General features: G+C 45.3%; 1 protein-coding gene across 1 annotated transcript; it reads right to left on the bottom strand.

Annotated features, from left to right (window-relative positions):
- Positions 1–17,099: 17,099 nt before the first annotated feature.
- On the bottom strand, positions 17,100–21,486 carry COQ7 (coenzyme Q7, hydroxylase). Its single transcript, XM_032197948.1, has 5 exons — positions 21,223–21,486; positions 20,117–20,231; positions 19,870–20,009; positions 18,407–18,475; positions 17,100–17,708 (listed from the first exon to the last, which is right to left on the bottom strand). Exons 1-5 carry the CDS (start codon positions 21,484–21,486, stop codon positions 17,631–17,633), a joined length of 666 nt encoding a protein of 221 aa, XP_032053839.1. The 3' UTR covers positions 17,100–17,630.
- Between the last annotated feature and the right edge of the window lie 127 nt (positions 21,487–21,613).

Below are 21,613 nucleotides of genomic sequence, written 5' to 3'. Positions count from 1 at the left end.
TTCCACAAATAAAAGCGATAAAGGTCAGCCCCATGGCAGGGGAGTCATTGTTGGTCACAGCTCTGTGGGCATCAGTGCCTACAGAACAGCAAAGTTGTTGCCATCAATACATCGGGGTGCCGATGGGCTGCTGTACCAATAGCTGCTTGCATTGTGGTCTGCTGCTGTACCAATAGCTGCTTGCAGCCTCTTCATTCAAATCATGAAAAAAGCCTCTTTTGTTTTGTTTTGTTCGTTCCTCCTCCCATCCCTTTCGCCCAAATCACTCATCAGCTGACAAACTAAAAGGGAAGAAGAAATAACCCCGGGAGAAGTTATTCATGTGTTGCACAGGGCCCGTTTCCTTGCCTGCTGTATGACAGCTGCCATGATGTCAGCCCTGCTGCCAGTAACGGTGGCTGTCTGCACAAACCAGATGGGAGAATTTGAGATTCATCAGAAATACACACCCAGGGCTACAGCGGGAGTCATCCCAAGCCCACGAGCGGCAGAGCCAGACAGGTTGGAAGACAGGCACAGAAACATCTTCACGCTCGCAAAGCCTCCAGCACTGCTGACAGGGTCATCGCCTTTCCCTCGCAAGCTGTGGTCTGTGGGGAGCAAGTGGCAATGTGACCTGGAGATTGCACCAAATAGTGCTGACCGAGGGAGATGTTGCACATAGTTAACCCTGCCTTTTGTTGCCAAGAGCTGGAGAGTCATGAGCCGAGCCTGTTGAGCTCGAGGTTCCCTCAAGAACAGCAACTCTTGGGCCCTGTTCTGGGACCGAGCAAGTGGAGCCAGGTGTGGGAGCACTCACATAAAGCTTTTGTAGCACGGTTTGCTTTTAGGAGGACAGTGCAGGCCAGGGATTGGGAACTAGTTTGCAGAAGATGTAAGGAAGCACACTTGCTTCAGACTGCATGGCTGGGCTGTCACAAGGTCTTTACATCAGCAACCACAGCCAAAAATTACAGTCTGACAAAGTTTCTTTGTTTGAGCCCTCCCTTGGCAAGCCTTTGAGGTCTATTGCATGAGGAGAGGGTGTGAAGCAGATTCAGGTGCGTGAGCATCCTGCTCCACAGGAGAGATGTACAAACCCGACTGCTGCAACCGCTCACACAGGTACTTCTCTCGGAAAGCAGAACATCCTGGAAGCAGGGTTACTGCAATAAATATGAATAATAGGACTTGTAAAACCCCCAACGATAGAAACTACCAGTGTTGCTAGTTTGTTGCCTCTCAGAGGAGCAGGATAAATCACTTCTTTGTCTGTGGTTCCCTTCAATTTCTCAAATACCCGAGCCACGGGAAACTGAAGAGCTGAGGAATTACTGCTCTTCAGTGGACAAGCCATGCAGGTCAGCCAGGACTGCAGAGAGCAGCTGTGGGCCAAAATCTGGGAGGAATAGTGTATGTCCTAGAGGAGACAAGGGGGGAAATACTGGCAGCATCGTTAGTTAACCTAGGAGATGTACACAGCTCTATGTTACCAGATTATGGTTCTGACCTTCAATACTCAGCATAGAAGCCATAAGCAAGATAAAGTGTCAGGCATGAAACAAAATATACATATGGCAGCCTACTACATTTAAAAACATAAGGGCGTCAGTCCACGTGCTCGTAATTTGCATTTTTTTATTTTAGTTATGGTTATGAAAAGGCAAATCAGATTCCTCCACATTTCTGTCCGCAGCCCACATCAGTGCTCCAGACTCACTGAGAGGAGGTTTGAGCAGTCCCATGAGGCCTCCGGGACTCATCTGTCACTGAGACCTCCTCACCCAACCCTCTCCCTCAGGGCGCTGCCAGGTCCTGATGATCTCTTCAGACCTGCTTTTCCTCATATCTCACATGATGTCTCCCTCATGGGCCATACCAAACCCACTACAGCCAAGCTGTATTTCTGGATGCGTCTCTGTGTCCTGACTAGCTTTTGCTTCAAAAGTCCTGTGGTGACGATGCTTAAAACCAAGAAATGAGCATATTGAGTTCCTGCTCTTCAAAGACTTTAGAGTTTGCGATCGCCTGGATATCTGCAGGCAGCATCTCACATTTGCAGCCAGGGAAACTCCTGCCATGCAGTAACACACAAATCCAGTCACCCAGCTGGTCTGACAGTTCAGGACATGACTCCTTTACATAACATTTTCCTGTCACTGTTTCTCAACCATAAGGCCAGATCTTGTACTGCTGTTGTTTTCTCTAGAATTCCTCCCCTGCTTTCTGCACAGATAATTCAAGATCATTTTTAAACACGTTTTTTGCTGGCAGTGTTAGCTCTGTCTCAGATGTCAGTGCAGACAGGGCCATCATCCCTGGCTGCTCTTTGTTTAGTAAATGTTTACTGAGTTTTGAAGCTGCTCGCTGAACTTCAAGAAGCATCCATATAAACATGGGTTGTGGTTTCATTTCAGGTAATCAAGTTAGAACTGCATTTCTGCAACACAGCTGCATCTGCACAAGGGGCTGGGGGAGGCCCCACTAAGGCACAGCAACAGTGTGTGAATGCAAGAGATTGAACCCAGTGAACTGAAAACACTGTAACAATCTGAGAAAGGAGTTAAAAGAAGGAATGAGTCAGGGAAATAAGTGCAAGAGAAAGGCTGCATAAACGTTTGTTTTTGTAATTTGTCTTTATATGAAACAAAACATTACTTCAAGTACATAACCGTACTTTGCAGAAAGAAGCTCACGCTCAGTAGCCAATATGCTACACGCTGAGATGTCAAACTGGGTAACCAAGGCCAAGCAGCCTGAATTCATTCCCAGGCAGCCAAACCAGAGTGAGACTCGAGATTACATCTGAGAACTGCAGGGAGCTACTGCTCCAACACTGACCCTTGGAGTTATAATCAATATTTTTTTTTTTTTTTTTTTTTTTAAATAAAGCAGATGAAAAGGTAGGGAACCATAGGCTATGCTATGACATCTCAACCAGCAGAGTAATTCCATGCTCCATGAGGACATTGCTGACAGCTGAAGTCACAGCCTTGCTCCTCAGAAGTGTTCTTCCAGTGGTCGGATTTTTGAAAATGAACAGGAAGTGAAAAGCACTTTTCTCCCCACACACTCCTTGTTTCACGTTTTCCTGTATTCCTTTGTAAGGCAGGATAAGAGGACCAAAGCATTTATCATGCTACTCACTGCCTATGAGCCATCACTGCAAGCACTCTGTTCTGCACCAACAAGCAGCAGAAGTGGTTAAAAAGCACAGCTGTGCTGGTACAAAGCTTATCCTTTAAGAAGCCCTATTACAAAACACCATTGGTCCAAACCCATTGGCCCATAGCTCCCACTTTCACTAGCCTATGCTTCTTTACACACTCAAACCCAAAGTGTTTCATATGCCTTCAGGTCTTTGCCACAGGCACACTGATTTTTGACCCAGCCTGCACTGTCTTCATGCAAGGCTGACTTGAGGAGCTGCCCCTCTCCGCTCAGCAGCCAGCCAGCCACACCTGCAGGAGCCTGCGTAGCCGTGCCAGGCACCCGCTGCCCACCGGCTGCCCTCGAGCTTCGCAGCACGGCTGCTAGCACTACAGGAACAGTATACGGGGGAAAGGTTGCAGCCTCCCCCCCAGTTCTACATGAATTTATCTCTGCAGGTTCTGCTGGCTGGAGGAAATCCAGATGTTGCCTGCCCCCGTGGGACACGAGCCTGGGGCCATATGGCAGCAAGCGTGCATCAGCTGCTCCAGATGAGTGCAAGCACGGGCTCTGTGCATGCTTGTGCAGGTGCCAGCAGTGCTGGGGCAGCCTCGCCTGAGCCACAAAACAGCCGCTTGTACTCCAGTATCCACAACTTCAAAATTGGGACCAGAGTTGGCAACACTGGTTTTCACCGCCATCATTAAAGTTACCAGCCAGTACCTCCTCAGCCAGCAGCAAGAAAAGAGCTGGAGAGCCAGGGGCTGATGAGGGATGGCCAACAGTCTATTTTGCAGGACCCTGGCTGCTTCCGTGTGCCCTGAGCACAGGTAAAAAGCTTTAGGCAAAAAGCTGAATACAGCAGAGGTAGGAGACTTCACAGGGGTGAGCAACTGCCCAATTTTGCTGTCAAGAGCTTACTTGGAAATTGCCAGTTTAAGAGTCACTCCATCTACCTGCTCCCACAAGCTAATAGCATCTGATGGCTGCTGTACCAGAAATAAAGGGGTTGTAAACACAAAACTACTTTCAGTTATCAAATAGCAGCAAGCACTGCTGCTCATTACACATCATTGCCATCCTACTGAAATTACGCTGCAGGGGCTGTATTTGCTTTGCAATGGAAACAGCTCATCCACGTTATCACCGTTGATCTGTAGTTCACGTTTTACAGCCCATCAGAGAGGAAAAGAAACAAACCATTTTATCTTGTCTGGAGTGCTTTGCTCCTCTTGTCACTTGGACTATCAAGGTTACATTGAACTTGAGGACAAGCAGCAGGGATGTGACTCGTCCCTCCGTGTCTGGGAGCTGGACCACAGGCAATGCATTTACTTCTGGAGCAGCTCTCCGATGTGTTTTCAGCCTCTCCTGGAGAAATAGCAGCTCATTTGTTTGGGTTAAATTATCTATAAACTCCACTGCTGGCAAGTTACAATGCTAATGCTCCTTGTTTTTCACTTAAGCAGCGATCTTATTGTTCCTGTATAAAACAACAACAAAGAAGTTGATGAGGTTTTTAATAGCAATTGCATACTCCAGAAAAATAACGTCATACACCAATAACCATAGCCTCAAAATCACAGAGAATCCACAACATTGATTTTTACTACCATTGTTTAAATCACCCATTGTTTAAATAAATGTTATCTAAACACTTGCTTCAGAATGCCCCCTATGCAGGATATCCTGTTTGCTAAATAAGGAATAATGTTATACTTAATCATGTACAACACCGAGCTAAAAATAGACAGCCCAGTATATACCATTTGCATGACATCCCTGCGGGAGATTCGTGGAGGCAAAAAGGAGTGTTGGGTATATAGCATCCATTAAGTGTTCCACCGAGAGCAGTATTTCATACATCTGTGTAACTGATATGTCAGTGCTACAGCATGCCAGACACTGTCTGAGACGTGGGAAAAGCAGCCTGCACCAGAGAGCTCGCCGTCTGGGCAGGCAGAAGAAAGCAGCAGAGAGGCAGAAGGCACATGCAGGTGATGACATTTGGTGCTTTCATGATGTACCTGAGGTGCAAGCCTTAGAACCCTGCTGGGTGTCCCACGTCAGTGCCTGCACCGGGGAGCCCAAGCTGCACGTAGCCTGTGGCAGGTGCAGGAGGCAATATGTGGGCACCCCTTCCTGCAGCAGGGAGCTACAGTTGCGAGTGGTTTATACCTGCTGCTTCATACCGCACACTATTAAACAGGCTAAAGCAGAAAAGTACAATAAATCACACAGACAAAAAAAAAAAAAGTGTCTGGAAGAGCAGTCAGACTCAGCAACCCAGGCCTCCAGAGCATGCCCATGGACATCCAGGAGTTTGTCCTCTCATGTCCTCTCTTAAAATATTTCCTATTTTGTAAGTGGGATGTTCCTGCCCCCTCTGCCAGTCTGCTCCCTCGCCAGCTATCAGCAGGGTATAACACTGAATCAGGAGGTCTGCGAGCAGACACAGCTTCTATGAACCATGTATAGCCCAATACAGGATTTCCTTGCTGCAGAAGGACAGCTTCCTGAGTAATTCATACAACACTCTCTTGTCCAAGGCAGTCCTTAGAGCCAGAAATACCCTGGCTCTGTGCTGGTGAGCAGCACGAGCATCAGCGGGCTCACCTCCAGGTTGGCACACGCTGTATGAAAGCCTTCAAGGGCTCTTTTTTGGATCATGCAAGCAGAGCATTTATGCTTTCCCCTTACGCTGCTGTTCAGGAAGCCATGCCTATATGTTTCCAGCAATGTAATGAAACAGGAACAAAAACAGACAAAGAAAAAAACCCATATCTACATTAATGTACACTTACACACCAAATTCTGCCCACCAAGCCGTGAGCATGGGATGGGAGCATGCAGTGACATCCTCCAGGAGGCTGAGGCTGATGCTGCTGTGGAGACAGCCTCAGTATATGTGTGTTCAGATGTAAATTTAATCACCAACAGCGATGGTTTAGCTTAATTAACAGTAAGCCACTTAAACTTGTGTTTGCTTCTGCCTGAGACGCACCATAACTTGCTGAACTAATGAAAAGTGATCGCATAGCTGATTTCTAATTTGCTGATTAAAGCAGAGTAATTTAAATGAGGATTATAACAGTTTTGTTGCACCAGTTTGGGGTTATTTTACCATTTGATCAATTTAAAAATCAATTTAGCAAGATTGGAACATTTTAAACTGGTCTAGATTGTTAATGTTTGTTTGTTAGCAAAGAGGGAGCCTAGGAATGAGAATTGAACACCGGTTTCAACCTCCTATTTATTGCTCAAATTACTAGAGCACATTTTCCCCTTTGCTTTCCAAGAAAACTATGCTTGTCCTGCACTCTCACTCTGACTAACTCCACAAGCAATTTGGTTGAGATTAGGGAAAAGAGCAGAAGTCCAAACCATTACTGTTCACATTTTTGTACAAGAAAGCTCCTGTGGAGGACCCCAGGCCGCACAGGAGGTCGGCCCTGCCTGGCCCGCTCCACTTGGGAGACTTCCACAAGTTCATAGCTTCATTGGGTGCTTAGAGCATCACTTATTCTTTCCCACATTTAAAACACAACTTTTCACAGAGTATGTTGAAGCTTCCCTTGCTTTCACCACCACCTGCATAGATCCCATCCACAAGCATTTTTCCATTTATCCTGGCAGAAAGCCTCATGTTGCACCGCAAAAACAGCTCCTCAGTGGTACTGATTACCTTGACCACCAAACAAACAAACAGAAAACCAAAATCACTTCTGCTCTGAAAAATAAAAAAATAACAGTGTGAGGGAGTTAGAAACAAGACCTCAGGCTCGTACTAAGGCTCCCTGCTGTTTTCAGCGGCGCTGAGGATGTGTCCGTGTCACTGACGGCTTTTGAAGAGCAGGAGCTGCTGCCTCCCGTTGGCGATGCTCATTACAGGGCAGCAGCCTCAGCCTCAGCTATCAGCCTTCCTGGTGTCTTTTAGTTTTAGGCTTTTACACCCCTAAGTTTGAAATTAGAAAAGGACTTTGTGCCTGACAAATAACCTGTGGTGGTGCTGTGACCATGAAGCGATGCAATCCAGCATGGAGAATCAGAGGCACATTGGGTCATGCGCTCTTATCAGCTTGCATCCTCCTATAACGGGACAATCCTGGCTCAGCCAACACTAATGAGCCTGGACCAGATCACTCGCCCAGGGAAAAGACGGACAAACAGCACTGCAGGAAACATGAGTGAAGAAGGATCTGCACAGGGAAACCTACTTGTCAACAGGCTTCAATTAGGGTAGAAAAGGCAGGCCCTCTGCCCCCCAGCTCTCATTCTGTGGGGCTGGAGGGTGGAGGTAGCTCGAGAAGCCTGGTCCTAGACCTCCTATCCTGTTGAGGACTGAGAGCACAATGCTAACAGCTTTAAAGGAAAGCAGCAAAAGAAGGAAAAGCAACCCCAAAATGATAGAGCAGCCTGAGCCAACACTGTTTCTCACTCCTTCATTCCGAAGGGGCTGACAGCATAGGTGATGCACGTCCTTATGATGCTATCCCTCCACCTTTGCCATCCCTTCCCATCCTCCAAATGGGATCTCTGCAATGGGGGCCCCAAAGCTTTACCAAGTGTTCAGTGTTTGGTGTGGCACTGTGGCCACACAACCACACAAAGGCCCCAAAACACAACCCTGGGGCTTAGACTTGTGCCCAGGGAGGATTCACCAAAACCCCATCAGCAAAGCCAAGCCTGGTCTCTTCCAGCATCCCTCTGCACTGATTTCTCAGGCAGCATCCCTTTAAGTAAGATTAAATGCTCCCCAGATCGATGCAAAGCAACACAATTAGCTCATTAGTGATACAGAAAGTGCAGCATATCCCCATCTTTGTTTAAGGCCAGTTAGATGAGCTCATTAAGTGACAGCTATTTTTACATCTAGTGTCATAGGTTTCCTTATTAGTACAGTGCCAACCACTTGAACAGAGGTAGAATCATCTTTCACATCCTACCTAATTGAATTTAAATCAGTTTTTTCCATTTGCCATACAGAAAGCATCACTTTGCTCTCTGGAACTGCAAAATGCAAGCCATCCTGCTCATCTCACACAGGTGCAAACGCAAAGCCAGGCCACCAAAGCAACAGGCTCAGCACAGGCTCATTTAGGTGGGATCGAGACCAAGCCTGAGCAGCCTCTACAACAAGCTGGCCCCCAGCCATGGTCTGTTTCCTGCTTTCCCTCTACGAATATGCTCTGTCCCCCTGTTCCCTTGCTGATCTCTCAAGTGATAGCTGCAAGTGGAGGATGAGAACTCACAGCACTTCAAGAAAACAGCAGGAGGTTCTGCAGGTTGGGCAGCAGGGCACCTTCCAGAAGAGTAAGGAGGATGCTGAGATATTTTGCTTGGTACCATCAGTATCCACCCCCACTGACGTGAGGTCCCCACAGATGGCTTCTCACCAGTGCTGGCCTCACTCTGCCCATGAAAACATCACTTCCCCTAGCAGCTGGGGCACCAGCACCCCTGGGACCTTCATAACTAGGTCCCCTCTGAATTGGGAAAGGACATATTCATAACTAAAGGGGGACATAAACACATAAACATCTGGAGAAAGCATAGGGCAATAAAGACCATGCTGAAAGTGTTCAAGGGAAACAGTCAGGCACCTTCATAACACCACGCGCTAGGGACGGCGGATGCAGTGGTGCAGAGCAGACCTCACCGGCCACCCTTGCAACGGCTTGATGGTCATCATGGCAGCAGAAACTAGGGATGTCTGTGGTGGCCTGAGAACAAAAGGCCTGAATTGAAAAATAAAGAGGAATGGTCACCCACCCAGAACTAGTACTTTTGCACAGATTGTAGCTCTTAAAATGACATGACGCTGTCCCCATACACATTATTCACCTCCCACAGCTCCGCTCTGGCTGCTGTCACAGCGCGCCAGGTGACAAAGGCTTGGGGACAGATGCCTCGGGCTGGACAAATCCCAAGCTCCCTTTGAGAGCACTTTGATACCAAAAGAGACACACTTGAAATTTCCATACCTTTTCCTCCACTGTGCTTACAGCTGTTCTGGGAGCTGATCGGATGTGAGCTTTAACAATTCATCTCTGTGGGGAGGCTTGGGTTGTTCAAGAAACGCGAAATACCAACGGTTGCCTCTAAACTCACTGAGAAATTTCAGTTCCGACAGTTTCAGCACCAGCTTTTGGCTCTGAAATAACAGATCCTGCTTCTAGGTCAGGTTTATTGGTTATAAGCCTAGGAAATACATTTTAAATATCACTCCTAAACACATTAAAGCACAATGAATTATTCCTGCTGAATGAGTGCCTCATTGAATTAATTTCCCTTGTTTTAGTGAATCATTCATGAACTTTTGGAAATTAATCTTACTTGAAATGTTCACCAAATACCTTGAATGAGCAATTCCGAAACAATGGGTTTTTTTGGACACCATTTGCCTCCACTGTCCTCTCACTGTCATTTGTGGTTCAGTTCCTGCTGTGTGTGCAGCCACACACATGCTACAGCACTGACTTAGCTGCCTGATTAGATGACTAAATAAATAACAATATAAAATTAATCAAATGAAGGTGTTTGTACGAAGATGAAGCATCCCCCCATCCAACCAATCAACCAGATCATTGATTAAAGAATACAGGGGAAAAAAATAGAAACAAATATAACCTGCTTTTAGTTCTATCTATTTTGTATTTAGTCGCTCAATGGAAAAATCATCACCAAGTTATTTTATTTGCTATAAACTCACACTAATAAAATTTACACCCCATAACATCTTTAGGGAAGCATAAATAGTATTCCTTCCTTGCATGTAGTGAGTGGGTAAAAATAAATATTTCTTTCCTATATCCTTTCACTATGATGGAAAAGCATCCTCCAGTAGAGCTCACAGGAAAGCATTATCATTGACCGAAGAGGAGATGAACTATAAACAAACAAATAAACAAAACCCAATGTCCTAGGTGAGCAGGGCGAGCCTGGAGTAAGAATAGAGTGGGGCACAACTGCCAGACATGCCAATGTTTGCGGTGGTTTTACAGTGTGAACAGCTATCCATTAGAAATCGTCCTCCTCAAACCTCTCCTCTTGGCTTTATGCTGTGTTTCCATACCTCACACACGCAGCTCACGCTCGTAATTTGTTCTGTTGGTTTCTCTCAGCTGTGACAGTAAGAGTCTTCACAAGCAAAATGGTTTGGTGCGTCTTTTCATTTGTTGGTTGGTTTGTTTTTAATTTTCCATCCCTCAGTGGATCAAAGACGAGCGTATTTGTTCTGCTGACTATTCTTAACTCATTGCAGCTCAGCCTGGAGTAAGTCCTCTGTACAAGATGACGTGAGTGGTATATTATAATGCATCTGCCGAATACAAAGGCTATATCACACGTATTTTGACAGCAGCAGGGAAAGTAAAAAGGTGAAGTATAACCACAGACTTTCTTGTCATTAGGAAGCCCTCTGTAAACACGACACAGGGCTTTCACCACTGCAAATGTGAAATTTATTTCACCACCTCCATCTAAAATACCAAATCTACAGGGAATAATGAGTTGATAGGAAAGAAATGTCGAATCATTAGGTCACTTCCAAGCCCCAACTTCAAGCAAGCATTTATATCCCAGCACCTTTGCCACACCACAGCCAAGCAATGCATCAGGCAGATCCAGCTAGCTGCTGAACCAGTTATTAACTGCCAGCAACGCAAGCTGAAAGCCAGGCTGTACTTCGCCTGCTCCATTTGGGATTTTTCCATGGGCTGTGCTACAACCCACGGGAAGGCTTGAGGTTGCTTGTGTCTGCTTACTGGTACAAATCCTCTTGCTGGTCACAAACCCAAAACATCCCCTGAGCATTAGGATTCACGCCACATCTGCAGGAGGGGAGCGTATGTTCCAGCTCACGCTGTATTAGTGCTTGTACCGCATGTGTCTGCGTTTATGACAAACGATAATATAACCAGATCTAGAGTTTGTCTGTAAACACACGTAGCTGTCATTTTCCTTTGCAAGGCTCAGCTCTCTGACAAGAGAACTCATTTCTCATGCATTATCCCCCTAAACATATGCCTGATGTCTTACTAGATTCTCACATTGTATGTAAACAACAGTACTCGTGTCACTTAAAATTGAGATGTAATTATTTCTCATTAGCAAGTATTGCTGTGGTATTTGAGTGGGAGGAATTGAAGAGCGGACACATTACTTTTTTTTTTTTTTTTTTTTTTTTTAAATATAAAACACATTTCAGCCACCCTAAAAATTTGCAGGCATGCTGCATTTTTTCTGCCAAAGTCAGACCCAAGAGGGCTGACAGGATGAGAGGCAGAGGCAGCACCTTAGCCATCGTTAGCAGTCAGCCTTCTGGTCAGGACTGGAAGAGAGCCACTAAGCTCTGCTCACAGAACAACCTCACCAGGGACTTGAAGTCCCTCTGCTATTCTTTTGCTGGGTGAAAAATGCATAAAAGCTGTGAAGTCTGGATTTTTCTGTGAGATACCAGGAATGGGGCACAGGTGGTGCAGACACCCAGGAGGCCCAACTCCTCTCAAAGCATGATTTCCAGGAATTTCTGCCCCTCACCTGCTCGGTGACCGCAGGCAAGTTGCAAAATCCTCAGGGCAAGAGCCCTGCTGTGGTTTTGGCAGTGGGACACCAGCCCCAGCAAAGCAAAGCACTTGTGTCTTCCCTTCTGAGCAGCAAGGTGCCACCTCTGGAGCACGGCCCTTCCCTGCTGGCAGAGAGGGAGAGAGGGAATGATCAATCAGCAAGATGAGAAATCTACTTTAGCCCAGATACAACAAAGATGAATATGATCAGGTTGTTTGCCTTGGCACTGTCTGTCTGCTCCTATAAGCAAAGGCTTCTCACTCCTTGAAACGTTTTAGCCATTTACATACACAGTAAGCAGTCCCTGACTATCCAGCAGTCCTCAAACCACCGACTTGGGAAATCCATGACAGCTTGCTGAAATGCAGCTGGCAGAGGGTGCCTTCAGAACAGGCTGCAGAAAGCTATCACCCCTCACCCCTGCTGCCTCCGCTCTGGACCGAGCAGCTGCTGGCAGGTGGCTGGCCAGCAGCCATAAAGAAAAGTGCTTCTAGTGCCAGTAGTCTTTTCTTATTCTGCAGTCCACAAAATGTATTTTACACAGCAGAAACACAGAGTGCATGTGTTTGGCTTACTTTCATTGCTACCTCGGTGTACACGTGCCCATCTGTACCATCACATCAATAAATCCACACATCCTAGGCGCAGGCAACATGAAAGAACAAATCACTGACACGCAAACAGTTGGGTAGAAAATAACAGCAGGGAAAAACAACAGCTTCAGGCATTCATTTGAAGCCTGGAGTCTAAAACAAACAGCATGGGAGACAGCCAAGTTGGTCACTGGATCTGTCTCTTGCTTTTGCATTCCTCTGTGCCAGCTCAGGAGCCCCACTACAAGGGGAGCATACTGCTCAGTGCCCTCCTTCCTCAGGACACAGTCCCACTGGCTCCTACCTTTTGCTGTGAAAGCCGTAACTGCAGTGGAAAAGCAGCAGGAATGATGCAGCCACACAGAAGAGATGTGTGCCCTGCTGCTGCCCTGGTACCCACTCAGCTCCTTAGTGTAAGGCTCAGGGGGGACATGCAGAAGGAAGGTGAGATCTAACAGTAGCCTCCAGCTTTCCGAAGGGTACTTAGACTCAGACTGTGAATCTGTTTAGATCCCAGATAATCACTGCTTAGATTTGGGTCCTGCTCTGTAAAACAGTACCATAAGGTGACACTTCCCAAAAATATGTGAAGGTAACAGGAAGCTGCATTTATTGAAAGCACTTAACGATGGAGAGCAGAATTTTCCTTCTAATGCAGTCAAGTTGTATTAGAGACCTGTTACCGCTGTTCCAATTAACTGTTAATTCAGTTACTCAGCACTAACTCACACCCCCAGCTCCAGGTGTAAGCGCGAACAAGCTTTCTCTAATGCAAGTTAAGTTTTGCCACTCTAAGTGGGATTTCAACTGCAGAGTTGCTGTCATTCCCTTAAATCTATTCAGGTTTTTTCATCTCAGTCACTCCAGGGAAACAGAATTAAGAAGTGGTAAAATGAATGGTCCTTTTAAAAGCCCTCCTATCATCACATGTTCCTCCTTTAACCTGGCCAATATTTTAGACTTCCTCCTTTGAAGTCCTTAAGCTGAAAATACCTGCAGAACTCAACACAAGTGACATGCCACAAATTTGAAGCTGTTGACAAAGAGTGACTGGCACCTGTCTGAAATGATATCTTCCCTGAAGTCAAGAAACCATGCAGACAGAAAGGACCACACAGATTAAGTAAGCCTCTAAATGCTAGGGAAAATCAAAGAGGTACAATTCACGTCATCACTAGCATAAATTGTAGGCACATCCTCAGCCTACCTACAACAAGCCTCGCTCTATTACACTCAAGTAAGCCACGCAGATTTAGTCCAGACAAAGCTCAAGCCTGTTATACCTGGCATTCATCTTGTATCAGTAATATTTATCATCTCAGACAGTGATCTAGCGCTCTGCCAAACAATCTGATGAGCCCCATTTTACATAACTCACGGCACAACGTCCGTTCAGCTTATGTCAGCATCGTTACATTAATCACAGACACATGGATTTGGCTTTTGCTCAGCCAAGCTGCGGCAGCAAGAGACCAAAACACGTCCTGCCTATAGCCAGCTCCAAGCCCCTGTGGCGTCACACAGCTTTGCCATCCTGGCAGCTCTCTGGAGTTGAAAGGATGCAGATCTTCAGAGCTGTTTGGAACGTGCAGAGCCATCCTTTGCTTGCATGACAGAGCTGCAGCTGTCTGCCCACTTCCCTTTGCTTGGCTTTCCCTTCCCAGAGCCAGCAGCTGTGCCTGCGGATGGTGCAGAGCTCTCAAAACATCAGGAAAAGCCCCGAAAGCTTGGCACAAGACCCACACCAGCTGGCTGTCTCTCCAGCCTGCCAGAGAAGGCATTGCCTGCATCCTTGATCAGGAGCAGCTTCAGGGAACAAGGGCCACCCCCGTCCCAGCACCGATTGAGGCAAGAAGCAGTGTGAGAGGGCTCAGCTCAAGGCACAGGCCACAGACCCTCGCCTCACCGAAGGAGGAGGAAACAATGGTCAAGTCCTGTGTTACTGCGGAGTGGCAAGAAGCCATTGTTACTCTGAGGGGAAGCATTTTATCTCACTGCATACTACGAGACACAAATCATGTTTATCTTCAGGCTCCCCCCAACCCAAAGGGGCTGCGAAGACCCCGCCATCTCATCCGCTCCCTGATTTGAAAAGGCAGCATTTCACAGACTCCCCATCTGAGCCAGGTTCCTTTTCCTCTGGCAGCACGACCCGAGCCAGAGCAGAGTTCATTGGGAGTCACAGACTCGTACAAGTGACATGCTTTGACTTCTGCCTGCCATTAACCTCTGCCAGGATGGCTGACATCAGCCAGCTTTCGTTCTGGCTGAAGACAACATACAAAAAAAAAAAAAAAAGCACAGCCTTGCAGAAGCTCTGTATCACGCTTGACCACCACGTGTCTTTTTGCTGCCTTTTATCACCTTTTGTAGTCTTTCAAAACTTGAAATAAGTTTTGAAACAAAAAATGTCCATTTTGCACCACAAAACCAGAAAGCAACTCCATTTTCTATGTCGACTAACAGAAGTAAAGAGTAACTGGCAGCAAACAGAAATGCACAGCCATGAAATTGGCAGAACAGCTCACCCCCACTAACGGATGAGTGCAAATATGCTGCTCCAGTAAAAAGAAGGAACAAATCCTGATCCAGAACATAAAGCCGAGTTGTTCTCCCAATTCCTCCCTCATGCTCGCAGCTAGAGACAGCATTACTGTCTGACAGCCTCCTCAAATGTCCATGATGTTTTCAGCTGTTGAGGACAAAGAACTTGCTGTGAACGCTTTCACAGTTACTGCAGATATGGCCAAACACAATGACTTCATACAGTGATTTACTGATGTTTCCACTCTTCAGCCAAACAAAACTCACTAAAAATGGGATTTGTCTCTCAAACGGTGTTGCTCCAAATGAGCAGTGTGTGATGGTCCCAGAGGCCAACCACGCTTGGGAAAAGCATCACATAGACCCTTCTGTGCCAGCAGCAAATTCCCCAACAGCACCACAGACATCCTCAGAGGATCTCTCTGACCAGCACCATTAAGAATGGTTTTGGCAGAGTGCTGTCGATCTAGGAAAGCACCACACATGCCTCGACTGGTATTCAATCCTGAGGCAGCAGCTGAGAAAGCAGGCCACTGCCTGGCTCAGGGCTCCCAGTTTATACCACAGGCCCACTGTATGTGTGGGTGTGTGACTCCCAGCTTTGATTCAAAACACTGTTCTCCCTCCTTGATTTAATCACGGACAGTGCTGCCCCATGCCGCCCTGTTATTAAAGTCTTTACAATAGAGTATTCATCAAGCCTTTTTTTATTATTATTATTTTTTTATTATTATTTTTTACTCAGTTATTAAAGTTCATGGCTTACATGACTGCGCTGCACATTCTTTCAACACTACTTGCTACCGCTTCAGCCACTTTAGTTAACTATTCATTCATGCCAACTCCTCACTTCTTCAAACAATTTAGGAATTTTCCCACACCCAACCAGATCAATGTTTCAGGGAAATTAAGGTAAGAAGTTCAAGAGATTTAACTTCTGTTCAAAGAACTGGTCAAGTCAGGAAGACGTCTTAAGTGTAACGGGCCCTACCTTTAATAAACTCATATTTACATGCCTACTACTCACAACTGTCTGAGGCTCAGGCAAGAAGAATGAGAATCCATTAAAGCTACCCTGCTCTATTATGTAGTCCCTGAGAAAACAGTGATTTAGCTTTGAGTTCCTTACGTTATTCCAGTGGATGTGCAAACAAGTCATTGATAGAGAACCAAATACTACTTTGTTTAGACAATGTAAATAACATCTGCAGTTTGAGTATAACCAGGCCAGCCTCGCAATGGTTTGATAAAAAATATTCTCAAAGAATGTATAAAGCGTCAGTCAGAATAAATCATACAGGAGTTCCTATATTAAGATTTTTCTTTCAGTCTAAGCTCCTTTACAAAAAAGGGAAAACAATCCTCTTGAAGAAGTCTTTCATGACAAATTACACACTGATCAGTACCTGCAAACACTAACAGAACTACTCAAAAAGGCAAACTCAGATGTACCTGGATTACATACTGCCTGAAACCTTACCAAGCACACTGATGCAGGATGTTCTGGGTTCCTGTACACACCTCAGCATTGCTTCTCCTCCCCTGGTCTCAAAGCAACTACAACATCAGTACATAGAATTGGTCAGCAACACAAGACCAGAACCATCGCACAGCAACTCAATAAAAGAACTTAGTTGGCTTCAATAAAATTGTGCAGATTTGCCATAGCATGGTGGCCCCGTTCCTTATTATGGTAATGGGCAACACTGCTACCATTTTATTTCTTGGTTTCTAGTTCCTTCCTTCTTGGCTAGGTTTACATCCATTACATCCCATATCCAGAGCTGACCTGTCCAGTTACGCCTGGCTAGCACATTGTTAAGACCTAACAACCAAGGCATGCAATCTTGCAAGAGGTCCTTTTCATCTCTACCAGTTTAAGGCATACTAATTCCATCGTACTTTCATCATCTCATTAGAGTTTAGCAGAGCAGATATGCAGAAGTGTGTCCTGTGCATTCCCATCAGTCCATGGCAGGATGTCAGCAAGAAGCACGTGGAAATTGTTTGAAAGTTGAGAAAGCAACAGCTTTCTATTCAAGAACCACTGAAGACTAGACTAGAGGCAAAGATAAATGTGAAAACTGTAAGAGAAAATTAAGTGCAATTCCACAGGTGCTCCAAGTTGCTCTCTCCTGCTGTATATACCCAAATAGTGCATGCACTCAGGACAAATTCAAGGGAAGAAAAACTTCAGTTAAAAATAATTCAGAATTGAGCCAATAGAAAACAAAACAACAAAACCTCCACAAATAAGTCTTCAAATGAGAGTCTTACAATAACAATCTTTATTCAAGAGAAACTGAAAAGAAATACTTACTAGGACTTCATGTACTTACCCTGAAAATAGAACTCAAGAATATGCTACTTATTCAGTATTAACCATTTTAAAATGAGCTCATGAGCTCCAGCTTATTTCAAGAACATATAAATTTGAAGGCAACAGAGAAGATAGTTACCACTTTCATACGTGCATATGTATGTTCTATATATCCAAACTCTCTTTATACACACATATATATAAATCATGTATATACAACATATTTTACTGCCACCTTGTGAACAGTTTCTGAATAAGGAGGTTAAAGTCACATAGACCCAATTCTATCATCATTCACATTTAGCTCAACTGACTTTAGTGTAGATACCTTTTGAACAAGTACTCAACGCAATGGCAGAATCAGGTGTTTAATGAAGAACATTTTAAAAGCCTGAATAAAATAGATTTTAGTCTTCCACAGTTTTCATAATCTTTGGCTTCACAGTTTATTGCCACAAACATTATGGAAAATATCACTATATTCTTTCTGATAAAAATATCGCAGTTTTGCATCCAAGCTGTATTACTGTCTTCAGAACAGAATAAGCTGGTGCCTGTAAAACAAAGAATAAAAGACTAAATGATCCTAGTAGAGTGGTGTTGTCTTTGAACTACATCTATCATAAGGAATAGTAAACATTTTAAAAAATTCACCTGTATTTTAACCTAATCTACCCTAGAGAAAACCAAATAAAAATTAATTCTAAATAAAGGTTCCATTTCACTACAAATATAAGCTAAGAGGAAAAACAAGTGAGGAAGCTACACATTCCTCCTCTGATATTCAGGGGAGCACAGTATTCTTCAGTAAACAGAAATACTTCAGTATTACACCCCTTCTATCATGGTTGTGTTTATCTATCAAGATGATGCCTCAATTTTCCAACTGTATTAATAGCATTTATTAGCCATATTTTAAAAAATATTTAATTCAAACTTAAAGAAGATCTTTACTGTCCAGAGGACAACTCTTAATAAAACACAATCACTAACACTTGACATGAGTTCCAACAGATTCAAACCGTTCCAGAAATATGAAAGCTCTAAGATGCCGTGCTATGTCAGCATTTTCTTGTCTTTATCTTCAGGAAAGAATATCATAGAATCATAGACTCTATGATTCTATGAATATCAAGCTCCTTATTTTCTATTTCTCAAAGAAAAAGCTGTGTCACAGTCACTGAATAAGGAAGACAAGAGTGTCACACCTAGATCTTTGCTAACAGCACGCATTAGTTAACATCGTACTTACTCCCTCAGCATCATGCTCCAGCCCGATGTCATGGTGCTCCCGTTCATCATCCCGAAATTGCTTTATTATCTTTAAAAATAGCAGTTAATTAGCAAATGTACTTTGCAGAAAAATCAAGGCAGCTAGAATACAGAACTACATCTCGTTGACCGTTGTATACACCAGGACTGGCATCTGAGGCTCATGTCTCTCAAAAGCTTCTCAAAATCCTGAACCTCCAATTGGCCAAGAAGGGGATTATTTGCATCCCCCTTAAAATCTATTCAAGTGTTCAAGAAGTCTTTAGAAAATTAAGCTATGGTTTAGTATACTACTGTCTTTTTCAATGTTTTAAGAAAACCTGTAGTCATAGTGACTTGTAACACTAATTTCACACATACAACAGTTACTGACAATTTAATTAAAAAAAATTGAAGTCCTTGTCTTGCCAGACAATCAGTAACAGTGTCTTCCTGTAACTCCACAGGGCTTTTGTCCACTTTAGTATACTCTAAAGAACACTACTTTTCTCCTCAATTTTTTCAACTAGTACGTAAAGGTTTAAAGAATTTCCTCTTGAGATACCTACAGATAATTAGGACTGCTTAATGATACGCTCAGAATTTACACTCAGGTGCTGTCCCAACCCAAGTGGTTTGCATTGGTTTTACCTTTATTACTGGTCTTCCTCATACTGACACTCTGAATAACCTTGCTGCTCAACGTTTCCTCTGTATTTCACACTCACTTCTTAGCCCTTATTTTCATGGGCAATATTTTCCTCACATAGATCAGCACAATTTGATTACTTATGATACTATTTTGGTATCGAGACAACAATTTGGAAGGATGCAGTCTTGGCTAGACATTAAACTAAGCACAGCTGAACACAGTAACGGTCAGCAGAGAGCTGGAAATGTGCACACAGGCCCTAGAGCAAGCTCCCACCACCCAGAGCACAAATGAGGTGAACATGCAGCACTTGAAAGCCCCTCATAAGCACCCTACAGGAGTGTGTCCCAGTTTGATGCTGGAAGTACTTGGGAACTAGTTCTCTTGCAGCGCTAACAAACATTAGCCCCGTTCATGCTCTGAAATGTTCAAAACTAGATACAGTCATATGCAGTATAAGCAAAATGTTACTATACAGACATATTTTTTCTTTTTGTTTTCCTCTAAACCCTTCCTTTCATTTAAAAATAATCAAGATTTAAGTACAATTCTCCCAATCAAATGGAGAGTGATGAATTAATGAAAGCATGCTGAAGCTAATCTTACATTTTAATCTTGTTCCTCGATCAATTTAGTGTTATTGAAGGAACAGCCATCCTTTTATCCTAATGTTCCTATTGACTTTGGAATTCCAAATGATAGAACAAAGAGAGATATGCTGCAAATTCAATCAGCATATTGTTTTCTGAATCAAGTCGCATTATGTAGTTCAATGAATTTGTTATGCTAGTTTTCAAGTCATGGTTAAATACCTGCAACAGCTCCTTGTACTTTTCTGGATCTTCTTCCATAAGAGTTCTGATCTGGTTGTTATAGTGATCCGATATGCTCTCTTCCACTGCCACCGTGCAAGCCATCGCGCCCTTCTTTCCAAGTAAAGCACTTCCAGCCCCTGCGATTGGGGTACCAAACATATGCAATGAAATCTGAAACAATGTAAAAAATTTAAGTACTTAAAAATTTCATAAAGCAAAACCAGCAACAACGTGACAAACTCACCTAAAACAAAACCTGCTACATTCCAAAAAGGCAGCAAAACAGTAGGTCGAACCCTGTAGGCAATCATTAACTCGTTAAACTTTTTCAAGTGGTCTTTTTCTTGATTCCACATTTGCTGCAAAAAAGAAAAATGACAGCAAAGCGTAAGACCAAAAGAAAAAGTTAAACATTTCCAATAAAGCTAATAAATGAAAGAGTAAACTAAACAGCTGAGATCACACACAATGACTGTAAAGGCAACATTATTAACATCACAAAAAGGAAATGTGCAAGAAGGGGAAGTGAAGAGCTGACTGTGTATGCTTGCAGCCTAGAAGGCCAACTGCATCCTGGGCTGCAACAAAAGTAGTGGCCAGCAGGCCGAGGGAGGGGATTGTCCCCCTCTGCTCTGCCCTTGCGAAGCCCCACTTGCAGCACTGCGTCCAGGTCTGGAGCCTCCAGCGCAAGAAGGATGCAAAGCTGCTAAAGCAGGTCCAGAGGAGGGACGCAAAGATGATCAGAGGGCTGGAGAAACTGTCCTATAAAGAAAGGCTAAGAGAGCTGGGGCTGTTCAGCCTGCGGTGGGGGGGGGCCTCACTGCAACCTTTCAGTGCTTAAAGGGGGCTTCACAAAAAACATGGCAAGTAACTCTTCGCTCAATCGGATAATGACAAGACAAGGGGGAACGTTTTTAAACTAAAAGAGTGGAGATTCAGATTAGAGATTAAAAGTAAATTCTTCACTCAGAGCGTGGTGAGGCACTGGCACAGGCTGCCCCATCCCTGAAGGCATTCAAGAGCAAGTCAAATGAGGCCCTGAGCAACCCGATCCAGCGGGCGGCGTCCCTGCCTGCGGCAGGGGGGTGGCATGAAACGACCCGTGCGTCCCTTCAACCAGAGCCATTCTATGACTCTAAGATAAGATAGCTACAGCTAGGGAACACAAGAGTTCTTTTTATGCTCCAAGTGCTTTCCCCAGAGCACCAGGACAACACGCAGCAATTCCCCCCCGATCAGCCCCCCGCTCCTTATAATCCTAACCGCCGACTACAAGGCACACAGCTCGGGGAGCCGTGACCTTCCCCGTGCGGCTGCGTGGCGGGGCGGGGGCTGCCCGCAGGGCCGCACCTGTATGACGGGCCCCGCGGTCGACCGGCCCAGCACCGCCATCTGCCCGGCGTAGATGCGGTTGGCGCCGTACTCCCCGGCGTGGTCCACCCGGATGATGCGGTCCACCACGGCCCTGTTGATGCCGTCCAGGCTCGCCGCGGTGCTGCGGAGCCTGGGGGCTCCCCCCGAGGCGGGCCAAGGCCGCGGCACCCCCCCGAGCCCTCCCCGGGGCCGCCCCAGCGAGCGCCGCAGCGCCGGAGCCAGGGCCGCGGCCGCCGCCATTTTGCTGACCCCGCCGCTCCGCGTCGCGGAGCGCTGACGTCATCTCCGCGGGCCAGCCTCCCGCCGCCCCGTCCCGCTCTCCCATTGGCCGCTCGGCGCCTCCGTATTGGACAGGGGGGCTGTCAGT

This window comes from Aythya fuligula, chromosome 15 (genome assembly GCF_009819795.1).
Source record: "Aythya fuligula isolate bAytFul2 chromosome 15, bAytFul2.pri, whole genome shotgun sequence".
Lineage (NCBI taxonomy): Eukaryota > Metazoa > Chordata > Aves > Anseriformes > Anatidae > Aythya > Aythya fuligula.
Note: the sequence above shows the minus strand (reverse complement) of the source record. Positions and strands in the feature narration are given on the sequence as shown.